This window comes from Mucor mucedo (assembly GCF_025094135.1).
Source record: "Mucor mucedo strain NRRL 3635 chromosome Unknown EV154scaffold_129, whole genome shotgun sequence".
NCBI classification, from domain to species: Eukaryota; Fungi; Mucoromycota; class Mucoromycetes; order Mucorales; family Mucoraceae; genus Mucor; species Mucor mucedo.
Window position 1 is genome coordinate 75,965 of NW_026252413.1, and position 24,570 is coordinate 100,534.

A 24,570-nucleotide genomic window follows, 5' to 3' on the forward strand; every position below is an offset into this window, starting at 1 on the left:
ACGTTATAAAATTTAACAAATACTAGTATAATGAAAAAGTTATGTAATAACGCTAATTTACACTACTGAAAAAAAAAAGGGTGGATCACTTGAACGTTATTGTTGGCTTTGTTGATTGTGTTAAATTGATCTGAACAGTGTGCATCAAGCTTGCAAAGATGACCAACGGCGATCTTTGTAACTCTACAAAGTTTCACAACAGAAACTTTTAATCAGCAAAAAAAAAAAAAAAAAAAAACCCCTAACATCGTTAGAGTACTGTCCAAATGGCCTTCATGTTTTAAAACTCATCTAATAACAAATCAAAAATTGCCCTTTCATTATCAGTATGAAAAAAAAAGTGCTCTTGATTCTACTAGTGGTAAACGGGGCACTTTCTTTTTATTTTAACCTTAACCGATTTGCCTCTTTTTTCTTTTTCGGCCGCATGTATGTTACATTCTTTTCTGTTGATCCATAATTTCCTTGTGCAGACAATGGTAATTTATCTCAGATTGAAGGTTTTCTTTGACCAAGAACCGGTCTAATAAAGACGATCAAACCAGTTTATATAAATATGTTCTAGATTTATTAAGGGGGGGCAAAGAAGAAAGAATACCATGCATGACAATTATGTAGACATTCCTCGTGTTATTATTTTCTAATTCTTCTTGTACAAATCAGAAATCCCTTTGTGGTTTATCCCCCCTCCCCTCATCCCAATGTCACACACACACACACACACACAACAAAAAGTTCCCACTGTGACCCTAAAAGGTCTACACATACCTTTAAGTCTCTCTAACAAGGCGCATTCCAATTTTATTCAGGATTTATCGGGTGTGTTACTACAGCTGCGGGTCAGTCTTTGCTATGGGAGACCTTACCTGGTTACAGAACTTCTATCTGGGTCACAGCTTCTCTCTCTCTCTCTCAAGACGGAAAGTATCTTGCCCATGTAATATCACAAGAGCCAGTGGAGATCAGCAAAAGCATATAAAGTCAGTGGTGCTGACCTTCCATCATTAATTTTTTATGCATCCTGCTTTTTCTAGACTAGACTCGCTAGACTATTTTACTGAGCAACAGTTGTGACCAAATGAATGATTAAAAGAAGCTCTGCGACATCGGGAGTCAGTGAAAAAAAAAACCCCTAGTAAACGAGCCATTACGTATGGGTAACAAACTTTCACATGTTCATTAAAGACTAACACTAATCGAGTCATTGATTATATTGATGAAGAGAGATATAATAAACAGTCCAAACAATATAAACCGTGGAAGCTTATCAATGGATTATGCAAGTACAATAGACTTTGCTTACGGGTGAAAGGTCGACTTGGATAGTCATGTAAATATTATAATTTTTCTTTTAGCGTCAATTACTTATTGAATGATGAAGAAACTTTACCATACTACAGTTAAATGTATTCTCCTCACATTTTTAAGTTTTTATATTCAAAGGCGATCCACTATCTCTATTTAATCTGGGGCGAAAACTGTCTTACACACACACAGAGAGAGAGAGAAATGAGCGATTTTATACCGGAGTTTCAAAGATAGTAGCACTGTGTGTATCTCGGTAGTTGTAACCTACCCCCTTTTTGGGAAAACGTCAAGTGATCTTTGTATACGCTCGGTTTCTACTGAAGCAATAATGTAATTTTTTTCTATAAAGACTATTGTACAACAATGAATTGAACCTCGGAAACTAATGATAATAAGCCTGAGCAACGTGTCATATGCAAAAAAAAGTAAAATTCCTTAGCAAAGCGTAATAATAATAAACAAAAGGGAAGGTTTTGAAATCCCAAGTATTCCCGCAAAGAATTCGAAAATCAAAAGAATATTCACATGCGTTTTATTTTTTTATTATTTTTGAAAAGGGAACAATGTAATCTAATAGTAATCTATAAATATGTGGGCCTCTTGTTATTCCGATAGCCTGATTGAGTGAGTAATAGAGATGATTTGATTATGTGTATTGATTATGCACCCTGTATATCAAAACTGTGCTTTTTATTTTTTATAGGATGAGCAAATCAGCGATTTTATGAGTCCAGATGGATTCATAAGACAAGACAGGAGCTGTCAATCAATTTGTTGTAGTTTTGAGTGCACGCGTCCTTTTTTGCTGTCAAACAGTGATTTTCTATAAGAGACATTCCGTTTTAAAAATGAACCCAAATTATGTGCTGCTAATGATACATGATTTTAATGTATCGATAAATGAGATGCTTTTCATATCCTCTTCCTAGCATCTATACATGAACGCCTCTCTTTCTAATACCACACTGCAGATGTGAACTACCCTGCAGGGTAAGAATATTAGAAAGATGAAAAAGCTTTCTATTTCGCGACATGATTCCGCGCTGCATGACCGACCAATCGAAAGAAACTTGTTACCGCGCGTGACAACAAAAAAGTCAAAATGACATGGTCCTTGTGTGTGTGGGGTCAGCTGAGAAGCATGCTATCCAATCAAAACAGCTTCCTACCACTGCAAAAAAAAAGTCTTTTTCTAAATGGTTTCATGATAAATTGACCTTTCTATACATTGCGGGGAAACTATATAGAAAATATGTCCGGTTTTTACTGTTGGTGGGTGGGAGGGTGGGAGGATAAAATAATGCGGGTAAATTCCGATTTTTTTAATAAAAAATTACAAGGTGCGCTTATTTTTATATATGTCAAATAGATTAATTATCATGTCATAATTTGTTATATGAATTATAGAACCCGCTCTCTCTCTCTTTCTCTTTTCTCTTCGATATAAGAGATAAATTCTTGCTATATATAGGAGCTTCCCAAAATAAACCCCCCAAATAACAATTTGGCGCAGGGGGGAATATGCAGTTAGTACCACTTTTCTTTTTGACGCTTTTTGATTAGGACCAATACAGTCATCATTGAGAATCTAAACATTGACAGAGCAGTCAAAAATTGACAATGTTATTAATATCTGGTGATTTTATTTTTAAAATAAAAGGGTAGCTGCTTTACTATACACACAAAAAGAGAGAGGATGGCACGTGAATTTCTACTCCGCCCTTGTTTCACGGGAGGGCCATAAAAAAAAAAAGAGGGAAAAGTAGACTCCGCTAAAGCCGTTTCCCAGCCAACCAGACCAGCCAGGCTACTTAGCCAAAAAAAAAAAAAAAAAAAAAGGGTGCGTCCAGCCAAAAAAAAATCCTAATCTTATCTTGCCCCGGAATCTATGACGGCCGGTGCCGCCGCCCGTTCCCCCCACCGGTCCCCCCAATAAATTACGCCCAATTGAGGATAAATATATAATACCAGCAGCAGCAGCAGCAGTAGGCAGTCAGTCAGTCAGTCAGCAGTCTGCAGTCCGCAGAGTAGTTAGTAGCTGCAGGATAACAAATGATCGGGAGGGAACCCTAATGTATGTAGACAGTTCCCCGCCTTGCCCCGCCCTTGCCCAGATTAATATTGTATATATTATAAAAAAAAAAAAAAAAAACGTGTGTTGATTATTCGACTGATAAAAGAAAAAAAGTAACACACGAAGGAAAAAGGGGGGGGGAAAGACAGTCATCGCGCAATTTTTTTTTTATATGCGTGATACAAACATGTTCTGATCTCGTCCTACCGAGCCGCGCTAAGCAAAAGAGAAGCACGCACGAGAAAAAAAAAATAAACAAATATTATTTTTAACTCGCCACATCACAGCTTACAGAGGAGTGGAGCACAGGCTATATTATATTTTAAGCTTTTAAATGGAGACATTTTCTCTCACATAATTTTTATGATTTAATTAAATGTGATAAGATTGACTAAACCTATTCCAAACATGATCCCAAGAAATGATGTAATTTTATTAGTTTGAAAGAATAACAATCTATCAAAAAAAAAGGGACTGTTTTTTTTACTGCATGAAAAAAAAAAGATAGATGAGCAGTGATTCTATTGTAAGGTGTAGAGAGTGGGGGGGGGGAGAGAGATGGCATCATGAAGCCATGGAAAACGAGATACGGGTTTTCCGTTACACTGAGTTGGCCCAAGCCAACAGAGAGAGAGAGGAAGGGCTTGTTGGTAACCAATAAAAGAGTTTGTTTACGATTTTGAATGGATATATAGTAGTCTGCATATCAATGACGTGTAATGCGTGTCATGATATAAATAGAATGCAACAAGAATGTTTATTAAATGGATCATGACAAAAAAGAAAGAAACGAATAATATGATTAGCAGTAAGTCATAAGCAAGTTTAAGGTAGTAGTAATAGGGTGAATCCCAGCCACCTTTTCCCCTTTCTTTTTTTGTTTTGTTTGACAACAAGCTTTAGATCAGTGGAGATAGAAGAAGTATTGTTCTCTCTGTTTCCTTATTCCCATGAATGACAGGTGCCACGGCATAGGAGAAAGAGAAAGATAACAAGTTTAAAAAAAACCGGTAAAAACATGCAAAAAAGGTCCACAATTACATCCGAGGAAGATACACTGACAATGAACTGTAAAAATAGGAATTACCAAAAAGGGGTTCACGGTGAAAAAGATAAATATGGGGACAAAAACGAGGTTATTCCAAAATTAGTTTCCGCGGAACAAAAAATATAAATAGAAGACAAACTCAAAAGGTTTTTTTTTTTTTTTTTTTTTTTTGGGAATATATATTTTCTTTTTTTTCTTCTCTTCATAAAATATACATAAAAAAAAAAATAAAAAAAAATGAAGAAGGTACAATTTGCTTGTGATGTTGAATTTGTTGCTACATTTGCCAATGAAGACTACGGTAAAATAAAATTTCTTTGTAACCCATCAAAAATAATATACTTATATATGCTATCATTTTTTTAGATCGAACAGCTCAAGAAGTAGCGAAATTAACATACAAAGATATGCTTGAATTACTCACCATGAAATCACAATGGAGAAGAGACATGGAACGTATGATGGCCGAAAGAGAAACCACAGAAGAAAAAGTCGTCAATGTGGAACCTAATAATTCAGCATCGAGACTGTTCAATGTACAAGAAATTTGCATATAAAAAAAAAAAAAAAAAAAACCGACAACAAAAAATTACACTCCACCCACATTTTATACCTCAATAATTAGCCTCTTTCTCTTATATCCTCTGCATCACCCCCCTCTTCTTGTAAAAGAACCTCCCTCCCCTTTTTTATTTCCTCCCCTCCTCCCCATCCAAGCCAACTCACCCCGCGTGCGGCTCCCCCCCCTTGTTTCTCTTATCATTTGCATCTGTAAAATATTCCACTCGCTATTATTAAATAAAGACATTATTTAATATTACACATTATAAATTATGATTTCTAATTTTGGATTAGCCAATTTTTGGCATTCCAATTGAAATTTTATTATTATATAAAAAAAAAAAGAAAAAGAAAAAGGGAAAAAAGAAAAAAAAGAATAAAAAAAAAGAAGAGTGTGTGTGAGAGAGATTAAAGATTTGGCATGCCAAAATTGAGAGGGGTATTATAAAACATAGGGTTTGCTGAAGAAAAAGATTACTTTTTTTTTGGGGGGGGGGGAGGAATAGAAAGAGAAAAGAAAAAAGTTCATGCTGGTGGGGGGAGGAGGAGGGGGAATTATAAAATGCAGTAAAAAAAGTGGTTGTGTGTAATAATAAAAAAAAAAAGAAAATGTCATGATAAGATATAAATTGGGTGTCATAAAAAAAAAAAAGTTGATAAAATATATAATGCTGCTGCTGCTTAAAAAAGAAAGAATTTTGTTGTTGTTGTTGTTGTTGTTGTTGAAATGCTGTTTTAGAATTATTCCTTTAACCAAGGATGATTCAAGACTTGATGAATGTTGAGTCTATCATCGGGATTTTTTTGAAGTAAACAACTAATTAAATGTTGACAGTGAGAAGACACACGAATCTTTGGCTTCAAGATATGACCTTCAATAGCAGATTTCGAATCAGGGAAAGGAATCTCGCCAAATAATAATGTGAATAATAAGACTCCCAACGACCAGATTTCGGCTGGTTCGGCTCGATAGGGGTTAGACAATAAAATTTCGGGTGAAGCAAATGATAATGTCCCATAGAACCTCGTGAACTTTTTGGGTGATGATGAAGAATGACGATGCAACAGCACTGAAGATCCAAAATCAATGAGTTTGACCTAAAGGGTAAAAAGGGTTAGGATTAGGATAACTCAACCATCACTCTCTCTCTCTCTCTCACATACCTTGTAGTCTTGGTCGATAACAATGTTCTCGTCCTTAATGTCACGGTGACAGACACCAATGGACTCGAGATAGGCAACACAACTAGCGATCTGCTTGAATATTTTCTTGGCTAAGGCTTCTTCAAAGTGCTTGTGTTGTTCAATACACTCAAAGAGATCACAGGATGTTCTGCGTACAAACTGACGTTGAGAGACTGGTTCAACCAGTTCATCTTCATCGATGGTAGATTGTGAGTTTTGTGATAAGGCTGGAGAGTGAATGGAATTAAATGTGGGAGGAGGAACCCATTGAGTGCCATGTAACTCCATAACGAGATAAAAGTAAGTGTCATCTTGATATGAGTCGCAATAATGAATGATATTTTGATGATGAACGTGCTTTAAAGTGTAAATTTCCATTGGAATCATGCCCATGTTTGGATCACATACCCAAGCGTTTGAAGGGACTTTTTTCCGGATGATGAATTTCACGGCTCTTTCGATACCGGTTGCTCTTTCATGTGCTGATACGACAAAGCCGAAACCACCACTTCCAAGTTCTTGACCGAGGACGTACTTTGCAGTAAAGTCCTTATTTAGATTGTGATTCATTAATAGTTTGGCAGACACCGTTAATTCAACGTTCTTTGTGGTGGTAGGAAGAGAAGGAATGAATCCGCTATTGGTTGCCAATGGATGAATAGAAATATGTTGAGTCATGTTGTTATGTAGTGTAGACATAGAATAAAAAGAAAAAAGATGGGACGAATAAAATTCATGTGGTATTTAAAATAAAAATCTTAAGGAGAGATGTTTATTTTCGATCGTCAGGAGCATTATTTATTAAAAAGGGTCGAAGTTTCGGATTTTACAATAGGAATGTCTCTTCGTGTGTCTACACCTGTCATACTCTATTGGGGAATGAGGAGACTTAATTTATTTACTCACGGCTTCATTGTCGGCTCCCTTTTTTTTTTTTTTTTTATATATCACCTAGGCAATCCCCTATTTTTTTCATTTAGTGTTGTTTCTTTTTTATTTTCTTCACCATCAAGCTTGTTGTCTTGTTGTTGTTGTCCCTTCTCTCCTTCTTTCTTCCCAGAGGACCTAGACCCAACTCTTTTGTAAGGTCTCGTGCCTCACTTTTATATATTACTCTCCCCTTGTGATATTCACTGGTGTTACTCTATCTGTCTACCCAAACATTGACCAAAAAAATTATTCCCCGAATTCAAGGAGTGTCATATATTTATATAGGGAGCATCCTCTGTAGCACAAAGGAGCACTCTACACATATACACACATAGGGGAATAATGTGTATATATGTCTGTATATGTGTGCCACTCTCTTTTATATTTAGCAGCAAAAAAAAAAGGGGATCTCATTTTTCCCCTGTTCGACAGATAAACCCATTTGTCAGACACGAGAGTTTTTTTTTTTTTTTTTTTTTTTTCTAATAAGCTGTACAAAACAAGAATGCATTTATTATACCATAATAAAAAAAGGGGGAAAAAGTGGTGGTGGTGATGATGAAAAAGTGTGTGTGTGTGTAGTGTAGTGTAGTGTGTGTGTGCGCGTGTGTAGTGTGTGTAGTGTAGTGTGTGTGTGTGTAGTGTATCTAAGGGGTGGTGACTTTTTATTAGTTCATGGTCTCAATCAACTTGTTGATATCATCCTCTGCACTCTCTTCTTCATTCAATCTCTCGGTAACCTCCTTCAACTTCTTTTGACGCCAGCCTTGAACAGGATCATTCAATTGGAAGGGACTCAAGAACTTGGAGACAACATCAAAGTTCTCACCAACACTGACAATCTCATGAATGATATCTTCAACACAGATCACACCCTTCTCACCAAGAAGCTCTTCAACAAGAGCGTTATCTGTAAGAGGAGTACGCACTCCCTTGATGGTAGTAGCTCCACGCTTCATCACTAACTCACGTACGGTTTTTAAACTGGGAACACCATAAGATACAAAGGGTTCAATACGTTGAAGTTCCTTGATGGTTGAATCGTCACAGACAGCAAACACACCACTGTTCATCTTTAATAAACGAAGTTTGGCAAGTGTGCGTTGGAGTCGAGGATGAATCGCATTCTCTGTCTTGATACGTGCAATAAAGACTAATTTACCGTCTCCCTTCTTGTTGGATCCCTTTAATGTGCCTCTGGTTAACGCACGGATACGCTTGCCTTGCTTTTCAACTGTACGGTAATCACGAATAAACTCATCAGCACGCTTGAACTGAGCCTTTTTCAAACTCTTCTTTGTCTATTTCGTCCATGTTAGTTTCTCTCTCTCTCTCATAAGCTTCTTTATTTTTATTTTTACCTTCTTGAGTTCTAATCTTTGTCTGGCTTTAATGGCAGCTCCCTTCTCGTTGGCCTTTCTCTTCTTTAAAAGTGTCTCGGCGACATAAATAGGTGCGGGAATAGCTCTGTTACTGTTCAATCATTGTCAGTTACAAGGTCCAAAAATATATATGTATACATTGTGTTCCTCTCAATTACCTGTCAGACATGTTTTTCTAGGTGTTATGATCAACAAAATAAAAAAAGAATAGCGATCTAGTTAATTTTTTTTTTTTTTTTTTTTAACCTTTTTTTTTTCTTTTTCTTTTTCTTTTTTTTTTTCGGGTGGCTTGAGTTTTAACTAACAGTCCGGTGCATGTCCGGTAGTTGATTGCGTAATGCGTCTCATTGGCTGCTGTGTATAAGTAATGGTTTGACTGGTGGTGGGGCGCTGCGCGGGGTGGGTTTTTTTTTGATTATTATTTATTTTAGTTTTTTCCAAGCTTTCTTGTTTTTTCTTCTTCATCTGATAAATATAATAAAAGAAATGGGCTTGAGTTTTTCAAAGTTATTTAACGACCTTTTTGGTAAAAAGGAGATGCGTATTCTTATGGTCGGTCTTGATGCCGCTGGTAAGACTACCATCTTGTACAAGCTCAAGTTGGGAGAGATTGTAACCACTATTCCCACTATCGGTAAGTTTTTTTTTTATCCCCCCCATTACGCGTCCTCTTCCTTTCATCTTTTTTTTTTGACATGTTATTATGAATTTAGGCTTTAATGTTGAGACCGTTGAATACAAGAACATCTCTTTTACCGTTTGGGATGTTGGAGGACAAGACAAAATTCGTCCTCTCTGGAGACACTGTAAGCAGCAAAGAGAGAGAGAGAGATACATAAAGAGCGAGAGGCGATAGAAAGAAAGACAGAGAGAGAACAGGCGAGGTTTACTTACAGAAAAATCTATTATTAGACTTCCAAAATACCCAAGGTATCATTTTCGTTGTTGATTCCAATGATCGTGATCGTATTTCAGAAGCCCGTGACGAACTTCAACGTATGTTGAACGAAGATGAACTCCGTGACGCGCTCTTGCTTGTATTTGCTAACAAGCAGGATCTTCCCAATGCCATGAATGCTGCTGAAATCACTGATAAGCTTGGTCTTCATTCTCTTCGTAACAGACGCTGGTACATCCAAACCACTTGTGCTACATCCGGTAAGTTTTAATTTATATATACCTCCCCCAAATAAAAATAAAGAAAGAAAGAAAGAGAGAGAGAGAGAGAGAGAAAGGGCAGTGATATTTATCTTTTTTCTTTTTCTGTTACTTAGGTGATGGTCTCTATGAAGGTTTGGAATGGTTGTCCAACAACTTGAAGAAGGCATAAATGCAACACACAGACACACACAGACACACACATTCCCGACTCTCCTTATACACACACACACACACACCTTTTTTTTTATTATTATTATTTATTTTAATTAAATAAAGAAAGAGAAGAAAAAAAAAATACAGAACGCAGATGAGAAAAAAAAAAAAAAAAAAAAAAAGGCCTGTTTAGGTTGAAATACATTGACAAAACTTTTTTTTTTTTTTTTTGTTGCACGTGTGAGATAAATAGATATATTATAAATCTTTTTTTTTTCTTTCTTGTGTATAATTCATTCTTTCTTTTTTTTCTTTATACTTATGGATAAAATTAATCAATTGTCTGCAGAGATTGATTTAGCTCGTTGTCGAGCACAATGGTCAACATGTCTCGAATTAACTAAAAAATTAAAGAAACTCAGACCCGAGGATTCAGGTACCAAATAAAAATCTGCTTATAAAAAAAAAAAAAAAAAAAAAAAAAAAAAAAAAACTTACACACATAAATAAATCTAGTCATGGAAATCACCATTCAAACAGAAATTGACTTGATTCAACTCTCAAAACCAGAAAGAAAATGCAGTGATATGTTACATGGTGAGGATACCATCCATTCGAATTTACCAGCACCTCCTTTTCACCCAACAAAAGTAGCTTATTTAATCCAAAGACTGGATTTTATTCAGCAAGACAATAACAATGACCTGACAAATACAGATCATTGGCAAATTCAGGTTTAGAGAAAAAAAAAACAACTAATTTGTCACACCGTGTGTTTTTTTTATTAAACTTTTGTTCTCTTTTTTACAGTTTTCAAAAATCCTGCTGGCAAGGATTTATTATGAATCAGGTCAGTACACACTGGCCTTGGAGCAATTACAAAATCTGGCGTTAAAAATGGAGGACGTACAACAGGGTTATGGTTTAGTATTATTAGTAGAGGCAAGAACCATCAAGGGAATGTGTTTTGAATGGTTAGACGATCTTCCATCTGCTTTGGCTTCCTATCATGCTGCTTGGCTCGCAGTTGAATCTCAGCCGCAGGAAAGAAGCATCATGCTCTCCTTTTGGATCGAACAATGTCTCTACCGTGCCTGTCTCTTGAAACTTCGCTCAAAGTAACCCCCTAAATATTCTAATATGACTTTTCTTTTTTTTTTGAACTTAACCCGTCTCATTTGATAATAGTTGTGCGGTGAGTGACACATTGGAAAGTATGCGTGCGTATGTCCAGCTAGCTTCGTCGCATTGGAGCCCTCATTGGCGTATGATTAAACGATGGGTGATTTTCAAACACTATGCCAATTACTTGGTACAGACGCACAAAAACAATTCATTTGTACCATCCACGAGCGCTGCTACTGTCTATGAGGAACTTTCGATTCTCATGAACCTGTATCGACATTTATTTACTACGCTATCTCCCTTTTTAAAACCCGTGGCGCAAGGTGAATACGGTCTCGCTTTAGCAAAAATGATCATGGAAGGGCATGATATTACTGGTTGGGGAGAGACCAACCATATCCGTCGCGTACTTCAAGTAAGTTATATATATATATATATATATATATACTCTTTCAATGCATGGAATGTAAACTCATTGTAAATGATGATTAGTTTCTGTATGGTGTAAAGAATGCTACGTTCAATCATGCCACCGTTAACCGTTACATCTTTTTCACACTGTTAAGACTGGGTAGTTTGGAAGAAGCAAAACATGCTTTACGTGCTTACCTGGATCTTATGGGTGTACCCGACTTTGATACGGATTTTGTACTGGATGATGCGATGGATGAGACATTAAATCCGCACCCAAAGGATCATGTCACCGATCAAACCCCCCATATCACCACGGTTTCTAAAGCAACCCATATCCTTCAACGCCTCTCTTCTCATGAACCTCTTCATGCTGTGATTCATGTATTGTTAGCAGGTATTCAATTATACGGTGATGAAGAGCAGAACGGAGTACTGGCGGCATATTTATCTGATTTGGCGCTTGATCTTTTACTGATGACATCGGAAAGTAGTAGTGATACAAGATTAGATGAAGTGTATCGTGCACGAGGGTCTTCGTATGGATTAATTGCAGCACAATCTGTCGACCCAGAGAGTCGAGCCAGACATCATGAAAAGGCGCTGGAATCCTTTTCAAAAGCGGTCCAGATGGGACCCCTGTGTTGGAAAAATCATTATTGTCGTGGGTTACAACAGGCTGTGGTACGTGATACGCATGCAGCCATTCAGTCTTTAACGAGGTCTATTGAACTTTACCCACGCCATGTTGATGGATGGCATGTATTAGCGCTTTTATATTCGTGCCGAAGAACCAATGATTTAAATAAGGCACGTAAGACGTTGGAGGCAGGTGTTTTACAATCGACTTTGATCTCGATGTCGGCGCAAGGTATACCGGTGTATTCCTGGACAGGTGAAGTCAATGCAAACGGGTTGTATGAACAAGCTGCTTCGTATTTATCGATTCGGATGAGTTTATTGGCGTTGGGAGAAGCAACGCATGGTCCGGAACATGTCCTAGATGCTTATGAAGGCTTGTTTGGAAATTATACACAATTGACACAACAGTTGGGTATTTCCTTTAAAGAGGAGGAAGAGGAGGAGGGGGAAAGCGTAATAGTAGAGAAACAAAAGAGATCTTCTCCATTGATTCGTCGTACTTCTTCAAGTACACAAAGTACAGCAAGTACAATACAAAATCGACGTCGATCTTCTTCCGTTGAAAGTCGAGTGAAAAAGGATTCAGATAGTTTATCAAGACGTCCATCACAACAGCAGGGTCCTGTTTTAATGCATCGGTCCAGTAGTACTTTGGATTCCAGTGAAATTAAGAAACGACAGATACAATTGATAGATTTGGGTTTAGCAAAACGGATCGGTTCATCCACGACAGCATCACCTCTTTCAAGAAAAGGTAAAAATTACACATGTGTTATTTTTAGGTCCTCCCCCCCCCCTTTTTATAAAAGTTATTCATGTTATGTATGTAGGCAGTGAACGGTCTTTGGTGACAAATGCATCGGCAGTATCCTTGGCCTCTCTTTTAAAACCTTCGTATTCAATGGGTAGTTTAAGAAGCAGTAGTATCAGTAGTTCATTTAGTCATAGTAGCAAAGGAGGAAAGAATGCCACGAAAAAGGGTCCCTTATTTTCACATTTGCATCATCATCAAGCGTTTGAAAATCGACAAAAGACAAAATGGCAAAGTCAGTTAGTGAACCTATGGATCATGTCTACCGAGACCTTTATGAAGGCGGGATTATTTGAAGAAGCGTACAAGGCGTTAAGTGAAGCGGAAGAATTGGGATTAGGTGATCCTGGGGTATGGTATCAATTGGGTCGACTTTCTTTAAAAGCCAAAACGCTTTTAAAAGAAGGTAAAGCGACAGAAGAATTAAACAGGGTGGCCAAAGACGCGTTTGAAAAGGCGCTTGTGTTGGATCAACATCATGTGCCTAGTCAAATTGCCAAGGCAAAGATGTACATGGTGGAAGGAGAGTATGGATTGGCGGATGGACTGTTTCAAGAGATTACACGTGGGTTTGGATGGGATGATGCTGAGGCTTGGTTTGAATATGGACAGTTGATGAAAATGAAGGGTCAGTTACTTGATGCCAAGTCGTGTTTCTTGTTTGCTTTGGAATTACATGATACTCAAGCTGTTCGAAATTTGAAATCTTTTAAAACGTTTGTTTATTAGTGTCTTTTATCAATAAACAATCTTAGTTTTGTATCTGCATTTAAGTGAAATAAATCTTTTCTCAAATCAAACCTATCTAATGTAAAATTTACCAAAAAAAAAGGGGGGGGGGGGCGATGGCTTGATATGAATCATTCACTCACGGAGCATGGGATTAATTATTATGTTATGTGTCAAGTAGCAAACATAATAATTTAGGTTTGGATATGGATAAGGCATCAGTCAAGTGAGTTTTTAGTAAAAGTTATGCGACAACCATACCATCAGCTTCTTTATGATACTATCAACTACAAAATTAATAAAAAAATTAAGTAACTTTTAAGGAGATATGAAGAAAAAGCTCAATGAATGAGGAAACCTTTATTGAAATAGTGTATTCGTCCTGTTGATGTTCATTGTTTTAACAAATAAATTTTCTGACATCAAAAGAGCCCCTTTGTAAAGAAAAAACCATCTATATATGATACACCGTGTTACTAATATATCTATCATGATTCATTTATATAACTTGCATTTTCTTTTTCTTAATCTTTCTCTTTTTTTTTTCCAAAAAAAAAAAAAAAAAAAATAATAATGGAAGGAATAAAATTAAAATTCATTGCGCCTATGCAAGAAAAAGCAAAGCAGCTTTCAGACTTAATAAAGGAAACCAATGGTTTGTGGGACGAAGTGTATGAAGAGTACAATAAAAACGCAGTAGAATTAGTGAAGGAAGGATATGCAGCCAGGATAAGTTTTTACCATTTCATGAGGGAGATATCTCATGATTGTGAAGAACACGTCAATTTTTTTGATGGTGTTATTGAATATTTTAATGTAGCAAAGGCCAACAAGAAGTTTGATATCGTTCATACGACAGAGTTGAAAAGGCGTATTACCAAAGTGTCAGAAACACAAAAAAAAATTCAACTTTCCGGTGAGGAAACTGCTGGTAAAATTCGTGAATCCAAGAGGAACATTGATGATGAAAAATTCAAAATGCAATTCGATCTTCATAACAGAACTAGTAGGTATCCACAAATCGGTTATGCTCTTGGTGTAGGGGCAAATACAGGAGGTACTTTTGCTACTATGTTAGCAACCGGAGCAACGATGACTTTAGCAGGTTCTATTGCAGTCGCTGCTGTATGCGGTGCTGTTGGTTTTGGTATCATATACGTGGGTGTTACGGAATTTCTCGATTACTGTAAGAAAAAAAAATTGAAAAAGCTCGCTAGATTAAGCCAACTTTTAGAAAAATTGTTGGACAAGATGCGTGAACTGGAAAGAGAGACAGTAGAATTCCAAAATACGAACAATGCGATGGCTCTGGAAATCAACAAGTACATGATAGCAATTGAAAAGTGTATAAAGTACTCTTCCGGGAATACAAACTTGAACGCCGAAAGAGTCGTTGTTATGGCTGATGATATGCTTGCAGCTACCGATGAATTGAAAAAACGTTTTAAAGACTTTGGAGATGAAGCTAAAAGTAAAGAAATTAGCTTACAAAAGCTTATTCAAAATGACATGGACGAAACGCTTCATAATACACCAAAGTAATAAAATTTTGCCTACAGAATAAAAAAAAGTCGACATCTGTAAACTGAAATCACTACTCAGGAACTGAAATAGTTTATCTCAATGCTACTTTTGTAATGTCCCCTATACAGTATTGAATCTTTTCAGATTGACATAATGTGTTTGATTCTTTCTTCTCATTTTTTGATAGATTCACGGGTGGTTTTATCATCATCAGAATATTGATATCATTTTATCATACATTATAGCGTTGTATTATACGACACATGAGTGGCATATTGATATTATGCCTGATAAAACTAAAAAGCACTGATCAGATTTATTGTGAGTATAGGAGCATGTGGAGTTTATGCATCAAAACCACAAAAGATGAAACGATTTAGTAATTGTTTTTCTTTCGCTATGCTGACCCTTAAAAGCTAAAATATTAATAAATTCCCAAAATTTGGATAAAATCAGCCTCGATGACCCCATTAAAGAAAGAGGTGCTTCATTTCGGAGTTTGATACATAGGGGAAACCCTAATTTGAACTTTACGTGTAAAGGTACGGGACTTTGTAAGGAACAAGACCCCAGATATTTAGAAAGCAACGTAAAAGAAATACAAACAGGAAAAAAAAAGTAAAGTAAATGTTTCCACAGAGATGTTTTATTTTTTTATTTATAAGGATGTGGTGTTACATTAAATATGTATTACAAAAATTTGCCCAATAAGCTAGCCATTCCGCTAGGCTTCTCAGCAGGAGGGGCACTAGCACCTTGCAAGCTACTTAAGATACCCATGACTTGACCGAGACCACCACTGCTATTAGAAGAGCCACCGCTTTGTTGAGTCATAAAGAGCTTCATGGCCATTGTTGCGGCACTTTGAAGCATCTCACCTTGGTTAGCCTTACCACCTTGAGCTTGGAAAAGTTTCATGGCCTCACCCATAGCTAAACCGATTAACTGACTGGATCCACCACTGCTGTTACCTCCACCACCGGAGAACATTTTAAAAGCTTGCATGGCAGCTGCAGAACCCATATCGCGTGATGAAGTTTCCTCGGCAGGTTGGCCGTTATTTTGGTTATAGATTTGGTCGTGAGCATTAGCAGCCTCTTGAGCTTCATGTTCATTGACTTGCTTCTTGTGGGGGGCCTCATCATCATCATCGTCATCACGATCGATTACCTTTGAAAGAATTGACGAGAAAATGCTGTCATCTACATACACGTGATGAATAAAACTAGTTCGCGTATACATCACTATTACCATTTACCATCATCATTATCGGGTGCGTTTTGTTTAGCATATTGAGCAGCTTGTTGGACATCAGGCTTCTGATAACCATGGTATTGTTGAGATTGTTGACCTTGTCCGGATTCTTGAGGTCTACCATAACCATGGTAAGGATCTTGTTGTTGCTCTTGTTGTTCACCACCGCCACCTACAAAAAAGTAGACGCACAGATGAATACATGTTTGTCCCGAAATACCAAATAAACATACCTTGGTAGGAGTTGGACTCTCCGCCTTGATAAGAATTAGATTCGCCTTGTTGATAGTATGACATTTTTGTATATAAGTTTTTTTAAAAAAAGAAAACAAAAAAGAGAAATAACACCAAATTTTATTTTATACCCGGACATTAGTTTTGCATTGCGTGTGGGCGCAAATAAAATACATCATAAGGTTGCACAACACTATTTATTTTTACCAAAAGAGGAGTCACAGACCAATTCCTTTACTAGAGTTTGGGCCGAAAGCGTCCTAGCATCACACTTGACGGAGTTTACCTAAACCTTTTTTTTTTCTTTTTTTTTTTTTTTAAAAAAAAAAAGTCGCGACAAATCTTGGCAGTAATACTATCGCGCCCAGATGGTATCTCCTAATGAATCTGATCTACTAGTTTAGAATTATCTCTATTTTTTTTTTTCTGTCCCTTATTTTTTTTATTTATTTTCTCGATCAAGACTGCTTTTTGCATAAAAGCAGTCCTATGCTTACCAAATGCAAAAGAAAGTTTTTTTTTTTTAACGCCCTCGAGATCTTTTTGAATCGATTCAACAACATAACATGAAATTCACACCCATTGTCGATAAGCATGCTGTGCTTCACGACGCTTCAAAGAAGATGCATGTCAACTTCGATGAGCCCATGGACATTGTAGAGACCAAAGAAAAGAAGAAGAGAACTCATCCTGCTCATGACGATATTGACACGACACCATCAAAGAAGTCCAAGAAGGAGAAGAAGGATAAGAAAGAGAAAAAGGATAAGAAGGATAAAAAAGAGAAGAAAGACAAAAAAGAAAAGAAGGAAAGTAAAACAGTCGAACCTAAGCCTGTTTCTATGGAAGCACCTGTCATTATTAAAAAGGAACCTGTTGTCGAAAGTAAACCTGTTGTTGAGAAGAAGCCTGTTGCAGAGAAGAAGCCTGTTGTGGAAAAGAAGCCTGCTACAGAAAAGAAGGCTATCGTACCAAAGAAATCCGCTCCTGTCAAGAAATCAGATACAGCTATACCAATTATTGCAGACGCATCACCGGTACGTGGACCTAAATTTACCCCCAAGAAAGTGAAAAAGGTGCCTTATATTGCACCCAAGAAGCTTACCCCAGAAGAAGTATTGGCTAAAGTAGCTGCTGTCCGTAAGAAGAAAGCCCTCAAGAGACAAGCCAAGAGTAGAGCTAATGGAGAAGTTAAACCCCTTTTCAATTTTCAACTGGATGGTTTGAAGAGCAACCCCATCCCCACAACGCAATTGGGTGAATTTGTATTGTATGCATTATCCGAGACTACTAACTTACCTTGGTGCAGTATCATCAACAAGGCCAAGATTGAGAAATTGGTCATGGTCTTTGCTCAAGGATTAAATTCCACTTACTTCGGCTTCCAGCCAGAAACACCCACCCCACTTGTAGATTTGGACCAATTAAAGGACGAGGAATGGGTCGGTAAAGCAGCTATGCCTTTCTTGACAAAGCAAAGTAAATACATGATTGTCAATGAAATCTCTGGTAAAAACGGCCGTTTCAACTCCCCAGTTGCCGACATTTTGCAATGTAACATGTCAAACACCAAGAAGGAACGTTTGGCTAAGGAGCAAGAAAAACGACTTAATATTTTTAAGGGCAACATGCGCGAATACTACATACTTTCTCAGGAAGACATGAGAAGGGCTGATTACCCTATACCTCCTTTCCTTGACCAATCGGTTGTTTTACCTGATGATTGGAAGGAAACCCATCCTGCTTTGGAAGAAAGAAAGGAAGGCCAACCCATGAGAATTATTGCTGTTGATTGTGAGATGGTCTTGACCGAAGCTGGTAGTTCATTAGCCCGTATTACCCTCATTGATGAAGGTAAAAATAACGCCAAAACGTTAAATTTAAGCTTGAAGCTAACGTTTTTACTCCCTCTTTTTTTAATTAGATGGCACTCAGTTATTGGATGAGTTGGTCAAGCCTGACTTACCCATTATCGATTACTTGACAAAGTTTTCTGGTATCACACCTGAAGCTATGGGCGATGCCACCTGTTCTCTCCGACGTGCACAGAAACATGTCCGTAAATTGGTTGATCACAATACAATTTTAGTTGGCCATGGTTTGGAGAACGATTTAAAAGCCATGAAAATTGCTCATCCTTACTGTGTTGATACAGCTTTGCTCTACGATCATTTCCGTGGTCCTCCTTACAAGCCTTCGCTTCGTTTCTTGGCTCGTACTTATTTGAAACGTAACATTCAGGAACGTAATACAGCACATATTGGTCACGATTCTGCAGAAGATGCTCGTGCTACTCTTGATTTGTTTAAGCTCAAGTTATCAACAAAACCCAATTTTGGTAAATACAAACGCACAGAGTTGATTATGGATCGTTTGTCAGCCAATCGACCTCCCAGAACCAGTGCTATTCTTGAAAGTTCAGTAGATGGTTATCGCGTGTTTGGTTCTAATCAAGGTGGTGATTATTTCCGTGTTGATACAGATGAGGAATTGGTAGATTTGACTTTGGAAAAGATCAAGAATACCGACTTTTTATTTACTCGTTTCCAAACTGCCGATGGAGGTAAATCCAATCGCCCCATCGATAAGGGAGAGGATGCTGTTCCCAGTATCGTACCTAGTGCTGCAATCGAAAAAGCTAATAGCGCCAAGAGACTTCATAAGTTGGATGATTATATCAGAAAAATTTACAATGGTCTCCCCGAAAACTCATTTATAGTCGTTTCAGGTGGTGTTGGTGATGTTCCCATGTACAAAAAGTAAGCATACTCAACGTTTTTTCTTTGTTGGTTGTGATTGATGCTAATTCTTTATTATGAAATTAGATTATTCGACAAGCATCAAAGTTATCTGGAGAAATATGGTAATAAGAAGGTTGCATCTGTTGAGATTCCAGAAGAGGAACGATGGACAGAGGCAGATAGACTCAATTTACTTAAATGTGCTAAGCAAGCAAGAATGAGTTCATCTTTCTTCATGTTTAAGCGATAGTTTAAATATAAATTCATAATTTTACCATCACTTATGCCGACTGTGCCCTCATAATCTTAAATATCATTAATAAAAATAAAAAAAAAAAAGGTAAAAATCAAAAAAAAATTCAAAAAAAGGTTTTGTTACTCTTTTTCTTTGCTTAAGAACAAAATAACATAAAAAATCTCACGATGACCCGGTTTTGGACCCGCTTAGCTCAACCATTTCGTAAAGAGAAAAAGAACAAAAAAAAGTTACCAATCATCGTGTTTGATGAATATTCCAAATCACCCAGCTCTTTGAAAGAGTCCAATTTGTACAGTCGTCACCTAGTTCGCATCGATCTACTTGAAAAAGCTTATACCCATTTGTTGATTAATCAACAAAACAAATCCTACTGGAAACTGATGGATCCATTTATCCAAATTTGGTATACTGAATTGGACCGAGTATGCCAACAAAGCCAAATTGCCTTGGCAGATCTAAAGCGTCAGTTGGACGATCTTTCGACTATTCTATGTGCTGTTGTAAGTTTCTTTTTATTTTCCTTTTCTTGATTCCTCCAAAAACAAAAAACAAAAAAAAAACTAAATTCATGCAAACTCCTCACAATAGTCATCACCATTGAAAAATAGAGACCGTGAATCCCTAAGAAAAGCACAGCAATTTATCAACACCTGCTTGAACGAATGGGATCTACATCCAAGTCGTACTACTTCAACGATAAATAACTATACCTCGAAATCAATGATTGTAGGCTCTTGTTTTTCGGATAATACCTTGTTTTCAGAAACAACTCTACTTCATGAAAACAATTCTGAAATACGAGACTCTCGGTTTAAAATATACTGTCAAGGCCTTGATAGTCGCTTTCAAAAAGAGATCGAGGTAAGTCTTAAAATCATGCAGTCCATGCAATGTTTTTTAATATTTTTTGTTTACCTACTTATTAGTCCAATAAAAGCAATCCAAGGCTGAGACAATGCATACGCCAAGTATATAGTTTGGAGCAAGATCTTTATTTATACCACCATTATATCACCAGTCAGTTTAGTATACTTTTGGATCTCGGCAGTATATCGTTAGGTTCGCTACCTGAAGTAGAGGAGCCAAGTCTCTACCAGGTGATGAAGATGAGATGGGATCAGCGTTACAATATGCAGTTACAGCCTTACCAATTACTTGAAACAAAGTTTAAATCGATTTTAAAGTCAAGCACACCAGATATAGAAGATTTCACTTGCGCAGTGTGTCTTTCTATTTTGCATGAACCAACAACGCTAGAGACGTGTCATCATACGTTTTGCAGATCTTGTGTTCAACATCTTTATTGTGGTCATTGTCATCGTCACAGAGCAAAGACAATGAACCGTATTTCAGAAAATTTGTTATTATTACTTAAGCCTACACCAGCTGTATATTGTACGTGCCAGACAATTGATTCAATTACAGGCGAATTGAGCCTAAAAAACCAGCATGAAAGTGCTTGTCCATTGTGCAGAACCGCGTTCAAACCAGGGCAATGCAATATTGACGTGGAGCTAGAGAAATTCATCTCGCTTTACTTTCCCAAACGAAAACACGACAACGACGACCAGTTATATGATGAAGAAGAAAAGAAGAAGAAAAAAGACAGAAGGAAAAAAAAATCTGCAGAAAGGGGCGCAAGTACAAGTGATGACATTAACAGGAGAAGAAGTCAAATAAGTGCAGGGAAGTTTTACACGAAAATGCAAAGATGGTCCAATAGATGGGCTCAGAATGATGCAATAAGCTCGTCTGATGCTGAAGAAGACGAGATACCCCCTGTGCCCTTGCCTCCTTCTGTGCCTTTGGAAAATGATATGTTTTTGCTTGCTAGACGGTCATGGATGTTTTAAACGATATTTAAATTTAAATGTCAATAGTAATTAAATAAAAGTACATAATTTAAGCAGTGATCTATACTTCGTGGCACGACTTTGTGGATTTAATTTAAGCATCTCTGTTGGGGACATCCAATGTCAAATTAATCATAAAAACAAACTTCCAGCTTCCCAGCAGACAAAACGAGGAATCCCTATATTCAGGAGAGCTTCAAATTTGGGGATTTCTCTAAGCGCCGACCATTTTATTTGTTTGTCTTTCATAATCATTGGAAAATAAACAACTAATAAACAATCCGAAGTACGACCTGATCCACCATCATCTAAAGATTAAGTGGCCCTAGATATCATAAATGCAAAAAAGTATCATTACACCATGTCGACTGTTGAAGCAATTGCTTCTCATTATTAGTTAGGGGGTCAAAGTTGCTGTTCAATTAGGGTCTTCACTGGATATACTTTTAATCGTGCATAAAAAAGTAAACTAAAAGGTATTCTCTTGATTTTTACTGCACCCAATCGTACATCCTTGGCAGACAAGGATTTCTTGCTTTTATTCGGAGTTGTGATAACAGCAATTATAGGACACCAAGCACTATTGTATATCACTTAAGCGGTGTCATTATGAAAAAAACATTCAAAATGTAGTATACTCTGGTTCTTCCAAGTATTATATGGGTATAATAGTAAGATTTTGCATCTTTCGGCATGTTTTCCAATCATATTTTAATCGTTAAGAATAAGAAACCAAGACATTCGTTTTATCTTTTTTCCGCGGTCTTTCATACTCCTCAGTATAAGATACTATATAAACAGGTAAGAAAAGAAAGTCCGGGTTTATCGTTACATCTATGAAGTTTTCGGCATGTAATTAAGAGCCATAAACAGCAACTATAACATGTATTAATACTCATTTATAAATAGTAAAACAATTTTTTGTATCGGGTCTAATAACCGTGGTGGCTGCCGGGCCCACCAAAAATATCACTTTCAACGTTATTTCTCTAGTTCCTAACAACCAGACACTTGGTGTTATTATCAATGAAAAGGTGTATCCTCTCACTAAAGTAAATGAAGCCTCTAATTTACTTCACTACGGAGAAGCTCCATCTCCTTCTTCCGGCTACAAATATGCTATTCTTCAAAAAGATACCAACCAAGTTATTGAAAACGAAGACTTTACTCGTAAAAATAGCCCAAGCAAAAGCACATTAAATGAGTTTTATGGCAGACCCTGGAACACTTTTACCAACTTGACAAAGCTTCCCTCAATTTTTGAACCTATTTCTATCAACAACCGTATTGAGTCCAATCTTCACATTGACAACGAAATTCCTACTGTTCATTTTTATGGCGATCAAGCACAAATTGATAATCTTCATAGTAATCAAATGGAAGATATCGACATTAGTTTAAGCATGGCTTATCTTAGATATGCAACTTTTTATAAAGCCGTATTCGTTACTAATTTAATAAGTTTTTGTTCAGTCCTGGAGATGTCAAATTATATGAGAATGTCACTGTTTCCATTGCTGGCATATCTACACGTCATATGAATGAACTTTCATACAAGTTTAAGCTCCCCAAGAAACAAGATCTTTTTGGCTATCGCAGAATCAAGTTAAGAGCTATGTCGATCGATATGTCTTATATGAGAGACAGTTTAGGTTATGCTATCGCTGATTCTTTTGGTATACCTACTACAAAGCATAGTTATGCTCGTGTCTATATTAATGATAAAGCTGCTGGTCTTTATGGCCTCGTTGAACATGTCAAAGATGAATGGGTGCAAAACGAATTTGGTAATGGCTCTAAAAAGTTCAAGCACGATGCTTTATACGTAGCTGATATCAATGCTGGTTTGGCCAATACAAGTACAACCACAAACATAAAAAAACGCGATGGTGTTATGGACAGATTTCTCGCAGGAGAAAATGAGATTAGTAATCCTGCAGTCAGCTGCTCTTTATTATATCTCGGAAACAACATTACCGCTTATACCTCCGGGCCTTACTCTGTGAAATCTGGCCCTTCGGTTGGAACTGCCAACTACACTCGTATTATGGACCTGACTAAATTTATATCCGAACAGCCTATTGTTTCTGTCACCGACTCTTCAGCTACTATTTGGGAGGAAAAAATGGATGTTCATAGTTTTCTTCGGGGCTTAGCTTTTGAAATTGTGATCTCTAATATGGATAGATATTTTGGTACGTCTAATAACTACATATTGTACGATGATATCAAAAATGAGCGATTGGTTCTTAGTGAGCAAGATCTTGATTTAACTATGGGTATTAGCAAGTACAATGCTACCATTATGCATGGTGGAAACTATACCCTATTCCCTGGCTTCACTGCTCGCCCTTTGATGCCTCGTATGATGCAAGCTCCCAAATTTAAACAGCAGTTTGAAAATGATCTTGTCAAGATGACCAAAGAGCTCGTAAATCCTGTTATTTTGGGTCCACGTATTGATCAACTTTTTGGTATGCTTTCTGAAGAGGTTGCCTGGGATATGACGCTACCTCGCTTAGGTACAAGCCTGATACTTGATTTTATATGCGAACTGTTTTCAAGTAACACCACTGAAAGTTAGTTCCACCTGCGTGTTTATGGACCTGCTTTGTTCAACATCCCGGTAGCTCTTACTGATTGGTTATTGTTGCGCAGCTCAAACTTGTTGACCTTTTTCAATGAAACTGTCTCACAGTAACTTAAACCTTCATTGTTATGCCTAAATAAAAATCCCGATAGTTAACTACCATCGATCTCCTTATTGTAACCTAGATTTTTGCTTTATTATAAATCAATCCCCTCTCCATTGTCTTGTAGAATATATCTCAAGAATTATTAGTAGTATGGACTAGGTAGTTATTAGATATATAATGCCAAACATGACATATAAAGAACCAGTCAGTAGTAAAGGCTAAATGACGATGTTAGGAAAAAATGGTACAAAACGACAGTATCGGTTTTGCTAAATGAAATTTCGTTTTTCTTCATTCAAATTAGCCAACTCTCGATTTTTTTCTTTTTTTTTATTTTTAATTAAAGGCTCCTAAACATTGAACTTTACTTCCCAGATATTTAAGAGTGACAAATAAAGTAATTTTCCCCTGGTTTTATTGTTCAAGAAATCGTTTCGAGACTTCAATTTTTTATTGGACAAATTCATTTTTATTTTCAGACCTTTTTCC

General features: G+C 36.9%; 10 protein-coding genes across 10 annotated transcripts; 7 read left to right on the forward strand and 3 right to left on the reverse strand.

The window, feature by feature from the left end:
• The first annotated feature begins 4,607 nt into the window (after positions 1-4,607).
• Positions 4,608-5,099, forward strand: EV154DRAFT_450861 (uncharacterized protein). Its single transcript, XM_051597226.1, has 2 exons — positions 4,608-4,731; positions 4,797-5,099. The coding sequence occupies exons 1-2, from the start codon at positions 4,668-4,670 to the stop codon at positions 4,985-4,987; spliced, it is 255 nt and encodes an 84-aa protein (XP_051452909.1). The 5' UTR covers positions 4,608-4,667; the 3' UTR covers positions 4,988-5,099.
• A 503-nt stretch (positions 5,100-5,602) lies between these two features.
• On the reverse strand, positions 5,603-6,917 carry EV154DRAFT_524301 (kinase-like domain-containing protein). The gene is made up of 2 exons (XM_051603186.1): positions 6,156-6,917; positions 5,603-6,089 (listed from the first exon to the last, which is right to left on the reverse strand). The coding sequence occupies exons 1-2, from the start codon at positions 6,873-6,875 to the stop codon at positions 5,733-5,735; spliced, it is 1,077 nt and encodes a 358-aa protein (XP_051452910.1). The 5' UTR covers positions 6,876-6,917; the 3' UTR covers positions 5,603-5,732.
• Positions 6,918-7,588: 671 nt separating this feature from the next.
• On the reverse strand, positions 7,589-8,761 carry EV154DRAFT_450865 (ribosomal protein L30, ferredoxin-like fold domain-containing protein). The gene is made up of 3 exons (XM_051597227.1): positions 8,647-8,761; positions 8,468-8,579; positions 7,589-8,407 (listed from the first exon to the last, which is right to left on the reverse strand). The coding sequence occupies exons 1-3, from the start codon at positions 8,655-8,657 to the stop codon at positions 7,775-7,777; spliced, it is 756 nt and encodes a 251-aa protein (XP_051452911.1). The 5' UTR covers positions 8,658-8,761; the 3' UTR covers positions 7,589-7,774.
• Positions 8,762-8,831: 70 nt separating this feature from the next.
• Positions 8,832-9,967, forward strand: EV154DRAFT_524307 (ADP-ribosylation factor). The gene is made up of 4 exons (XM_051603187.1): positions 8,832-9,122; positions 9,202-9,294; positions 9,401-9,646; positions 9,763-9,967. Exons 1-4 carry the CDS (start codon positions 8,975-8,977, stop codon positions 9,816-9,818), a joined length of 543 nt encoding a protein of 180 aa, XP_051452912.1. The 5' UTR covers positions 8,832-8,974; the 3' UTR covers positions 9,819-9,967.
• A 153-nt stretch (positions 9,968-10,120) lies between these two features.
• Positions 10,121-13,559, forward strand: EV154DRAFT_524309 (uncharacterized protein; the record flags this gene model as incomplete). Its single annotated transcript, XM_051603188.1, has 6 exons — positions 10,121-10,238; positions 10,319-10,536; positions 10,613-10,920; positions 10,991-11,342; positions 11,420-12,734; positions 12,811-13,559. The coding sequence occupies 6 exons, from the start codon at positions 10,124-10,126 to the stop codon at positions 13,518-13,520; spliced, it is 3,018 nt and encodes a 1,005-aa protein (XP_051452913.1). The 3' UTR covers positions 13,521-13,559.
• Positions 13,560-14,093: 534 nt separating this feature from the next.
• Positions 14,094-15,125, forward strand: EV154DRAFT_575855 (uncharacterized protein; the record flags this gene model as incomplete). Its single annotated transcript, XM_051606468.1, has 1 exon — positions 14,094-15,125. The coding sequence occupies one exon, from the start codon at positions 14,094-14,096 to the stop codon at positions 15,060-15,062; it is 969 nt and encodes a 322-aa protein (XP_051452914.1). The 3' UTR covers positions 15,063-15,125.
• Positions 15,126-15,669: 544 nt separating this feature from the next.
• On the reverse strand, positions 15,670-16,657 carry EV154DRAFT_555370 (uncharacterized protein). The gene is made up of 3 exons (XM_051605269.1): positions 16,532-16,657; positions 16,303-16,470; positions 15,670-16,246 (listed from the first exon to the last, which is right to left on the reverse strand). Exons 1-3 carry the CDS (start codon positions 16,593-16,595, stop codon positions 15,735-15,737), a joined length of 744 nt encoding a protein of 247 aa, XP_051452915.1. The 5' UTR covers positions 16,596-16,657; the 3' UTR covers positions 15,670-15,734.
• Positions 16,658-17,374: 717 nt separating this feature from the next.
• EV154DRAFT_429037 (uncharacterized protein) lies at positions 17,375-19,295 on the forward strand (the record flags this gene model as incomplete). The annotated part of the gene is made up of 2 exons (XM_051596448.1): positions 17,375-18,386; positions 18,457-19,295. The coding sequence occupies 2 exons, from the start codon at positions 17,375-17,377 to the stop codon at positions 19,293-19,295; spliced, it is 1,851 nt and encodes a 616-aa protein (XP_051452916.1).
• A 375-nt stretch (positions 19,296-19,670) lies between these two features.
• On the forward strand, positions 19,671-21,440 carry EV154DRAFT_47758 (uncharacterized protein). Its single transcript, XM_051598115.1, has 3 exons — positions 19,671-20,032; positions 20,121-20,393; positions 20,459-21,440. Exons 1-3 carry the CDS (start codon positions 19,697-19,699, stop codon positions 21,383-21,385), a joined length of 1,536 nt encoding a protein of 511 aa, XP_051452917.1. The 5' UTR covers positions 19,671-19,696; the 3' UTR covers positions 21,386-21,440.
• A 781-nt stretch (positions 21,441-22,221) lies between these two features.
• Positions 22,222-23,969, forward strand: EV154DRAFT_555373 (coth protein-domain-containing protein; the record flags this gene model as incomplete). Its single annotated transcript, XM_051605270.1, has 3 exons — positions 22,222-22,237; positions 22,295-22,824; positions 22,848-23,969. The coding sequence occupies 3 exons, from the start codon at positions 22,222-22,224 to the stop codon at positions 23,967-23,969; spliced, it is 1,668 nt and encodes a 555-aa protein (XP_051452918.1).
• Positions 23,970-24,570: the final 601 nt, after the last annotated feature.